General features: G+C 41.8%; 1 protein-coding gene across 1 annotated transcript in view; it reads left to right on the top strand.

The window, feature by feature from the left end:
• The window catches only part of LOC109380703 (keratin-associated protein 9-3-like), a 24984-nt gene that overhangs the window by 12805 nt on the left and 1555 nt on the right, over positions 1-10624 (top strand). Inside the window, exon 2 of the mRNA XM_019638518.1 lies at positions 2711-3039. Within this exon, the coding sequence (XP_019494063.1) occupies positions 2711-3039 (329 nt within the window). The remainder of the gene's footprint in view (positions 1-2710; positions 3040-10624) is intronic.

Below are 10624 nucleotides of genomic sequence, written 5' to 3'. Positions count from 1 at the left end.
TAAAATTGAAGAACAAAACGACAGCAACTTGTCTGTTCCCCTTTCCCCAATTCCCCAGCACTGTTCCCATCCCCCCAATTCCCCAATAAAAATCTTGAAAAAAAAAAAAAAGAAGTCGCAGTCTATAAATTCAATATACAGAAATCTGTTGCATTCTTTTTCTTTTTAAAGTAGTGGAAGAAAAGTTTACTAGAAGAAAAAGTACACTTCAAAAAAATAGAAGCTCAAAGGCCCAAAGGGCCAAGAGCAAGGGCCAAGGCCAAGGGAATCATTATTTGGAGAAAAAGTACACTCCAAACAACTTGGAGGGGGACCCAAGAAAGACCAAGACTCAGACGCTCGAAGGGCCTGTTGCATTTTTATACACTAATAATCAACTACCAGAAAGAGAAATTAAGATGATAATTATATTAAAAAATATGTAGAAGTAAATATAACCAAGAAGGTGAAAGACCTGCACACTGAAAACTAAAATATATATATGAAAGAAATTAAAGAAGATGCAAATAATGGAAAGATATCCCATGCACATGGATTGGAAGAATTAATATTGCTAAAATGTCCATACTACTCAAAGCAATCTAAGATTCACTATCATCCCTATTAAAATTCCAATAGTATTTTTCACAGAAATAGAAAAAATAAAAACAATGCTAAACTTTATATGGAACCACAAAAATCCCCAAAGCAGAGAAACAAGAGCAAAGCTAGAGGCATCATGCTCCCTGGTTTCAAACTAGATTACAAACCTCTACTAATCAAAACAGTATGGTATTAGCATAAAAACAGACACATAAAACATGGGAACAGAAAACAGAGCTGAAAATAAACCCACACATTTACGGTCAAAATATTTATGACAAAGGAACCAAGAATACACATGGGGAAAGGACAGTCTTTTCAATAAATATTTTTTGGGAAAATGTGCAAAAGAATGTAATGGGACCACTGTTATACACCATAAAAAATGAACTCAAAATGGATTAAAGACGTGAACAAAAGACTGGAAACCCAACACAGAGAGTTGTCATGATGGAAGACGAAAGCTTGAAACCGTTTGTCCATTTCATATTAATGCATTGTTCGTGATCCATGATTTATGGCACACTTTAAAATACACCTTCTCTCAACCGTAGCTCACACTTGATTGACTGCACTGAACAAGTTGAAACTTGTCACACTCTGTTTCTAAGGTTTGATGCACCACTTCCCATATTGAAGATCCCTGCCTTTCTGTTGGATGGCACTAGACAGCAGCATTCACCGTTTTTATGATCACAACAGAAAGGCTCAGTGTCACTCATCGCTTCTGGTATGGCAATTTCTGTCAAATAAGAACATTACAGTGTGTCCTCATCCACCTTATTCATTGAATCTGGCACCACGCGACTTCTGGCTCTTCCCCAAAGTCAAAATAACCATGAAAGGTAAATGTTTTGAAATAATTCAGGACATGGAGGCAGCCATGACAGTGCAACTAAAGACACTCACGAAAGAGGACTTCCAGAACTGCTTCAGAAAGTGGCAAGAATGATGGGATAAGTGTGTTCAATGCAAGGGGAAGTATTTTGAGAGGGATTAATGGCAATTTGTCTTTTACTGTAATAATTTTTTTTAAGTTAAACATTCACTGTATGTTTTGATCACACCTCATATGTACCTAGAAGACTGAGAAAAGGGGGGAGTGCGGGAATGGAGTCAATGGAATTGTAATAGACAAGTATGATATTGGGGGTTGGAGGGCAGTAGATGGGGGAGGGGTGTTGTTTCTGGGCGAAGGGTGAAAAGAATAACTATTGTTCTGTACAGCTGAAACTAACAATAAAAAAATTTTTTTTAGATTATGGCTGACAATTTTCTGTTTGTTGAAATATATAAATTTGCACGATAAAATATACGTTGGCTATCATCTTATTGCACCTGTTTGCCTCAATTTACAAAACAAAGTACTATGTGCAAGTTGGGAATGTCTCACCTGAGATACTGACCCAGCTAGAAAATAGAGACAGAACATTAATGGAGATGCTCTGAAACCCAGTGCACTGCTTCTGCCTCCATCCTCCTGTTTTGGAGCTGATGTGCCAACTGTCCGCTAGCCAAGTGTCTCTGATGGAACTGGGAAACACCTTTTGAGGAGGTTGCCACAGATAGACATGTGCTAGAGTCTTGAACCAGCCTTTCTGAGGTATCAGACTTGGACTCAAGCGGGGTTTCATTCCCACAGAACCCGTCAAGCGCTGACCTCTCAGGGCACTTCCCACTCTAAACATGGCCGAAGGAGCAAAGCTGAGAAAGGATCACTGTTCTGACCTTCCTCAAAGCGTTGGGAGCTATCACATGAGCAGATGATGTCACATGACCAGAAATGTTGCTGGGGATGATTCCTGACTTTCTCATTTCTGGAAAAGGTTGTTAAGTAGTTTTTCCAATTAAGAAAAAGATCAAACAGTAATTTACAGAAGACTAAAACATAAAAGGAGCAAATTCCTACTTAACAATTTCCCAGTAATTACAAAAACAACAACAAGGAAAGTCCTGCTTATTGGTCCCAATATTGGGGTCCAGGGTATAAAAAAGCCCCAGAACAGAAGGAGTCATCAGAATCTGAGAAACTCACCTCTGAACGGACACTCACCCTCCACCCCTGACACCATGTGCTGCTCCCCTTGTTGCCAGCCCACCTGCTGTGGGTCCAGCTGTTGTGGGTCAGGCTGCTGCCAGCCTTGCTGCCGCCCAACCTGCTGTCAGACCACCTGCTGCAGGACCACCTGCTGCCGCCCTTGCTGCCGCCCTTGCTGCGTGTCCAGCTGCTGCCAGCCTTGCTGCCGCCCTTGCTGTGTGAGCAGCTGCTGCCGGCCCAGCTGCTGTGGGTCCAGCTGCTGCCAGCCTTGCTGCCGTCCCAGTTGCTGCGGCACACCCTGCTGCCAGCCAGTTTGCTGTTGTCCCGTGTACGTCCAGAGAACCTGCTACCACCCCACGTGCTGCTGCGTGCCTGGCTGCATAGCGTATGGCGGGTCCAGCTGCTGCCAGCCTTGCTGCTGCTGATCACCTCGCCAGAGAACCACCGTCTGCACAAACACCTCTGTGAACTGACTTGCCATTATGGAAACTAATGAACCTTCTAGACTGCTGAGAAGCAGCACGCTGGACCACAAGTTCTGTGACTCATCGGCCTATTTTAAAGAACCAGTTTGCTGGAGTGCAGAGGACTCCCCCAGTCTTTCTTCCTCCCATGTATGTGGGTCATGTGCCAGCTTCGTGCATCTTCAATAAGGAGTTACGATCTTGGCTTTGACTCTGAAGCCAGGATCACCAGATCCCTCTAAGTAACTTAGGAAAACCAATTCTCATAACTTTTTCATAGGGTTCTGTGAATCTCATAATCATATTTTCTTTATTAATATACTTATGGTTCTTGTATCAGGCTTTCTTCTTTCAGGATCACTTTGAGTTGTCTTTGTAGTTTCAGGAGTCTTACCTATGTGTTTCTTAATAAATTCTATACTGTAATTCATCCATATTGTGTTTGATTTATTGTACAGCATTCCTGATATAGGAATTTAAGTACATATTATACACTATTGCATTATCCATGCTGAGCATCATAATAGCCCCCCCCCACTATTACTATCTCCGTTTTCTAGAGAGACACCCATTTCTGTGTGCAATGTCACATAGCCAACAATGAACAGACCCCAATCTGGGACGTGGTCTTCTGTTCCTGTTCCAAGGCACTTACACTTACATCCCAAGAAGGAGAGGCCTGAGCTCAGGGAACTAGGCCCTTGGCAAGCTTGGTGCTGTCACTGGTCAGTTACGGTTGTCACTGGGCATGGACACACCATGGGACCCTCCAGTGAATCCGTGCATTCCAGAGGTATTTCTCCCTGCTCTCTACCTTGTCATGATGAATACCCCTCACCGAATTGTAACTGTGTTTGAAGAGTCCACATTGACTAGATGATAGTTATAAAATAGTTTATGTCTCCTGACAAAAATGTGCCTTTCATAGGAGTAAAACCTTCCATCCAGGAGAGTCTAAGGACATGACGGGATGGGAAGCACAGATTCTTGCGTGTCACTGGGGGTTAATGTAAGAGTCACTCCTGCTTCTGCACATCACTTTCTGAACCCATGTGGATATATAAGGTCCTACATGTATGTCAACCATATACAATGGCCAGTGGATCAAGGCATATACCACATCCAGAAGGCCATCTATCAATCCTGCAGGTTGTCACATCTAAGTTGGTGTCTTTGCTGCACTAATAACATTTATTTTTATCAAGCCAACAATTTCTCTGTCATGTTATAGGACAAGTAGACCATGGTCATGTGCCTATTCCTGATTTTGTTCATCATAAAGTGGAACCCTTGGTCTGAAATGATGCTACCCTGTATCCTATGACAATAATACTGTGAGCTGGTGGATAGCAATGCAGACAGGGAAGACACTTCCATTCACCAAACGTGCAGTCCTAGTCAGGAAGAACTGCTGTCTTCCATGTTGAAGGGGCCACATGTAGGACACTTGGCTCCGTGTGGGGTCATAGATCGTCATGAGTGATATGACTGATTAGGGCTCAACACCATTCTTGGATTCTGACAAGAGTACATGCAGCAGAAGCCGCCATGGGGAGAGAGAGCCAGTGCTGTGGGTGCACACAAAGCCTCTTCCTGTCACCATGGCTACTTTGTTCATGCTGTCTGTGCAGGCGTGGGGACATCTGATGTTCACACAACAATGAAATCGCCCATGACACATTTCTCAGAATGTACCTCCATCATTTGAGATGTATGCCTGTATTTACATAGCATTTATATTGAGCTAGGTATTGCAAGTAATTGAGAGATGATTTAAAATATATGGGGAGATGTGCATAGATTATACATAAATACTATGGCATTTTAGGTAAGGGGCTTGAGCATCTGCAGGTTTTGTTATCTGTGGGGGTCCTGGAACCAATCCTCTGAGGAAATTAAAGGATGAGTGTACTGTTCTGTGTGACTCTAACACCCATAACTAAGATCTAGTGTCTTTTACTGCCACAACACAGAACATAAGTCTGAAGATAAAATGAGAGAGAAATACATTCACTATATTTTAGGGATCTTACACCAAAAACAGATGATGCCAACTAGAAGCATCTTACAAAAGTGACACAGATAAAAGTAATGAGGAATGAATACAAATGTCCATATATTTCAGGGAGCTTTTATTCCACTAAAACAGACTCTAGTCAATCTAGAATATACAGGGTCAGCGCTCTGAACTTAATCTTAATAATGAAGATGTGGTTAGCAAGGTCAGTGACCAGGGCCTTGGTGGCAGGGCAGGCAGGGGCGTGGAGGATAAAGTTCAGGCAGTTTCCAGGGAAATGCTGTACTCAGTCAGAAGTGCATCCCCATGAGGTGGAAAACATGCCCGAGATAAGAGGCACATGAATGTGACTTTGCCGCACAGAATATCAGGAGACAGTTCATCCCATGAGGGGAGAAATCACTCAGCAATGCCATCGAGACTAATACCAGTGATCCCAAAGAACAAAAGATGTAGGGGGCCCGGGCAGGGGGGCGGGGTGGTGGGGATGGATACTAACATAAGGAAGCCCTGTTTACTGGAGATGTTAGCAAGCTCTATAGGCCACCACGAGGGTGAGTGGGAATTCACATAATTGTAGGCATCATATGTCAGCTAAACAACCGCTTGGCAATATTGGGATGTTGTATGAGGATTTTTCGGCTTCAGTAGCTAAATTTTATCAGAGGACTCTAAGAATCTCTGCCTTTCCTGAGTGTATTTCAAGTCCCTAAATGCCTCTGTCTTGTTCCAACAGTACAACTGATAGATTGATTGCTGTCATTCTCTGAAGTCCATAAGTATGCAAAAGTGTAACATTTTAAAAGAAAAACACAGGCTCATAAGAAATAAGTTATCCATTCAACCTGCAGATAAAAGGAAACTGTTCCATTACCTTAACACACATACCAGAGCTGAACTTCATTCTTGGAGATTTAAATGGTGATTTTATTTACATAGAAAGGGTGAGCCCACATCTTAGGGCATAAAAACGTTATCCAAGTCTATAAAACTAATATGGCAATTTATTAATTATAACATTAAGTGTAATACTGAAGTTTTCCTAAGTCTTTGGGGCCAGTTGCTGACGCATGCATGTCTAAAGAGAACTCAAATAGCAATGAGAAGGTTATTTTCTGAACAAGGGATCAGAAGAGGTAAGTTAGAAAGACGGAATACTGAGGGCCACCTCATGCATTCATGTTAAAAACAGGGTCTTGCTTAAGGAACTAGAAGACCCATGCCCAGTCCCCTGTGAGCCGCTCGGCTATACCGTGCAACCTCTGCATGTGCATCTCTCCTGACTCGAAGCTTCCATGGCTGACTACCCCACCCCCATTTAAGACATACACATCCATTTTTACAAAATCTTCAACCAGGTTAGAGTAAATTCTGCTAACGTGTAAGCCACTTCTTCTCTTTAATGTGCCTTTGCATAGTTTTGCTTTGCTCCTTTTCTTTTTGTCTCTATTTAAAGTCTTTCTTTCCAGGACAGTATTACAGCTCTTGTTTTGCTCTTTCTAGACATCCCTGTAGGCCCCCAAGCATGATATTTCTGGCATGTTGGCGTACACGTTCTTCATTTCTGCCATAACATTTAAGAGCCAATTCTGATATCACAGGTCACAAAAATCTATTTTTAGGTACTGCAGGGTTTCTTCTCCAGTTTCCTCTGAACTACAAATATAAAACTGAGCGAAGTAGGTCTGTCTCAGAAAACTGCATGGGCTTTCAGCGTTTTATGTGTTTGTCGATCAGGTGATAATCTGATATCATCAGCTTGTTATTTCTGATCCACCAATCACATGTTCCTTCCCAAGATTCTCTTCAGTGTGTTGTGCTGATGCTCACACATTCTGCCATAGTTTCCTCTGTTTCTAATTTGAGTTGAGGGTTAAAGACAATTTCTCACCTAAGTTCTCCAGAATAATACAACATTGCTGTAGAAATGACCAATTATTAATTTCAGAACATTAGGAATTTGTTGCCTCTGTTCAAAGTAGATAACAAAACTCAGCAATTTGTTTCCAAGTTCCTCCTTGGAATTCCTCCATGGTGTCCATGTCTGAAAGTGACCCATGGGGTGTGTTAGTGTATGTGTTTAAAAGAGAACTCTTGTTCCCAAGCCCTACTCTGCAATAGCACTGCTAGTTAATCTTATGGGACATGAAAGCGCCTTCAGAAATCCCAATACAGCACGTCACATCGGGTTCAAATTGGGTTACAGGAAGTGGGGAGGATACTGCCACAGTCAGGGCTGACTTATTCAAAGAAGGTGGAGGAAATGGAGTGAGAACTGGAAGATTAATTGTGGGACGCAATCAGAGCATGTATCCCAAACACAATATGAGTGAATCAAACCCAGTGTCATATACATATGATCACAAGCACATTGCATTGTTTGCAGAAACACAAGGGTGGTTTAACATTTCAACATTAATCGATGTTTTTTTTTAATCACATACACTGAAAGAGAGAGAATCATCATAAGATTATCTGAATAGGTAAAGAAAAAGCATTTTATAAATGTCAACATATTCCCAATACAGAATGTCTTAGCAAATAAGGAATAAAAAAAGCCTAGTTACTCTGATGAAAAAAATCTACAAAAAAAGGCAGAAAGCTTCCTATGTATTCATGAAACATGGAGAGTTGTCCCTCTTCTATAGAGAATACAAAAATATCCACTTCACCATTCTCTTCAACATAAAACTGTAGGGCCCACCAGGGAAGGAAAAAATTACAGGGTAAAAAGGCTGCTATGAAATGAATAAAACTATCATCATTTGTAGATGATATGACTATGTATGTAAAATTTCAAACAAAAAAATTTATTGGCAAACTATTAAAAAATAAAAGGGGGGCCGGCTGAGTGGCGCAACGGTTAAGAGCTGGCTTGGGACGCCAGAGGGCCCCGGTTCGGATCCCACATATGAGGGCCAGTGACACTGCCCTCCGCAGCTAAGATGCTGAACAACAGCTCGACCTGGAGCTGGGCTGACCTGAGTCGCCTGCAACGGCGTAGGCTGCAGCCCCTGTGGCAGTGGGTTGCCATAGGCTATTGTGTGTAGCCAGCAGCCAGTGTGAGCGGCCAGCAGTCGCAGTGAGCGGCCGTCCAGAAGCCAGTGACTGATGTGCCTCACCTGGGAAGAGCACAATGATGGTGCCAACTTGGGCCAGTGAAGCAACGTCCTCCACCACTAGACTGAAGAACAAAATGACAGCAACTTGTCTGTTCTCCTTCCCCCAATTCCCCAGCATTGTTCCCATCCCCCCAATTCCCCAATAAAAATCTTTTAAAAAATAAAAATAAAAGAGTTTGGTTATAAGACCAACATACACAAATGAATTATTTTTCTATATGTCAGAAGCAGTTAAAAATTAAAATTTTATATTATGACATATATAATAGCATAAAAAGAAGCCATCTAGGGGAAAAAAATCTCATAAAAGATGGGCAAAACCTCTACAGAGAACAGAATAAAAAGTTTGACTAAGCAGTTCCATGAACAATCTGCTTCCAGGTATACATCCAAAAAAATGTTTATATATGTTTACCAAACAACTTGTAGAAAAACATACATGGAAGCACTATTTTTAATAGGCCCAAACTGCAAAAAACCTACATGCTTTTCAAGGGGCCAATCAACAAATAGTATCACATTCATTCAGTGGAAGATTATACAGTAACAACAATGAATGAACTACAAATAATTACATTGTTGAACCTCACAACCATAATGTAAAGAAAAGCCAATTCTATATTCTTTCATTTATATAAAGGTCCAAAAAACTGAAACAGGTGATTTGTAACCTTTGTAATCAGGGTTACAAGTCAACAGAGTTATTAGCAAGTTTTGGGGATGAGTAAGGGGGTATAATTTAGAGGGAGTGAGGTTAATTTCTATTTCTTGACCTGGTAGTATTGATATGGGTGTGTTTATTTTGTGATAATCTACCAAGTTGGAAATTAATAATATGCATCCTTTAAAATTGAATGGTATACTAAAAATAGTTTAAATATATTAGACCCCAAAGATAATGTCAGCTCAATGTCACTAATCATTAGAGAAAAGAAAATAAAAACCACAATGAGATACCACCCTACTCCTGACAGAATGGCTATCATCAATAAATCAACAAACAACAAGTGCTGACGAGGTTGTGGGGAAAAGGGAACCCTTGTGCACTGTTGGTGGGATTGCAGATTGGTGCAGCCACTATGGAAAACAGTATGGAAGTACCTCAAAAAATAGAAAATGGAACTACCTTATGACCCAGCAATTCCACTCCTGGGTATCTATCCAAAGAAATCCAAAACACTAAATTAAAAAAACTATATGGGGCCGGCCGAGTGGCGCAATGGTTGGGAGCTGGCTTGGGATGCCAGAGGGCCCCGGTTCGGATCCCACATGTGAGGGCCAGTGGCACTGCCCTGCACAGCTAAGATGCTGAACAACAGCTCAACCTGGAGCTGGGCTGACCTGAGTCGCCGGTGACGGCGTAGGCTGCAGCCCCTGTGGCAGTGGGTTGCCGTGGGCTGCTGTGTGTAGCCAGCAGCCAGCGTGAGCGGCCAGCAGCCTCAGTGAGCGGCCATCCAGAAACCGACAACAGATGTGCCTCGCCCGGGAGGAGTGCGGCGATGGTGCCAACTTGGGCCAGTGAAGCAATGTCCTCCGCAACTAGACTGAAGAACAAAACGACGGCAACTTGTCTGTTCCCCTTCCCCCAATTCCCCAGCACTGTTCCCATCCCCCCAGTTCCCCAATAAAAGTCTTTAAAAAAACTATATGCACCCCTACGTTTATCGCAGCGCTATTCACAATAGCCAAGATATGGAAACAACCAAAATGCCCATCGATAGGTGATTGGATAAAGAAACTGTGGTACACTTATACAACAGAGTATTACTTTGCCATAAAAAAGAATGAAATCTTACCATTTGCAATGACATGGATGGACCTAGAGAATATTGTGCTAAGTGAAATAAGTCAGATGGAGAAAGACAAACACCATATGATCTCACTTAGATGTGGAATCTAAAGAACAGAATAAACGAGCAAACAAACAGACACAGAGATACTGAAAAAAAAACCTGATGGTTGCTAGATGGGAGGGGGAGAAGATAAAGGGATTAGAAAGTACGAATTAGTAGTCACGATATAGCCACGGGGACATGAAATACAGTTTGGGGAATATAATCAATAATGTAAAGATTATATAGGGTCCCAGATGCAGATGGGCACTGGACTTATTAGAGAGACCACTTCATAGACTGTATAGATGTCTGACCACTGCACTACACCTGAAGCTGAAGTTGAATAATATTGAATGTCAACTATATATATATATATTTATGGGATATGGAGTACAACATAGGGAATACAATGAATGGTATTGTAACAGCTATATTCGATGCCAGAGGAGTAGTAGACTGGGGGGGGGGGTTTCACGTTGTGAGAAGTGTAAATGTCTAATTATTACATTGCTTTGTACACCTGAAACCAAAAAAAATGATAAATCAGATGTCATCTTAACTAATCC

Source organism: Hipposideros armiger, unplaced genomic scaffold, assembly GCF_001890085.2.
Source record: "Hipposideros armiger isolate ML-2016 unplaced genomic scaffold, ASM189008v1 scaffold_40, whole genome shotgun sequence".
Classification (NCBI taxonomy): domain Eukaryota; kingdom Metazoa; phylum Chordata; class Mammalia; order Chiroptera; family Hipposideridae; genus Hipposideros; species Hipposideros armiger.
This window is presented reverse-complemented; position numbering and strand designations above follow the sequence as displayed.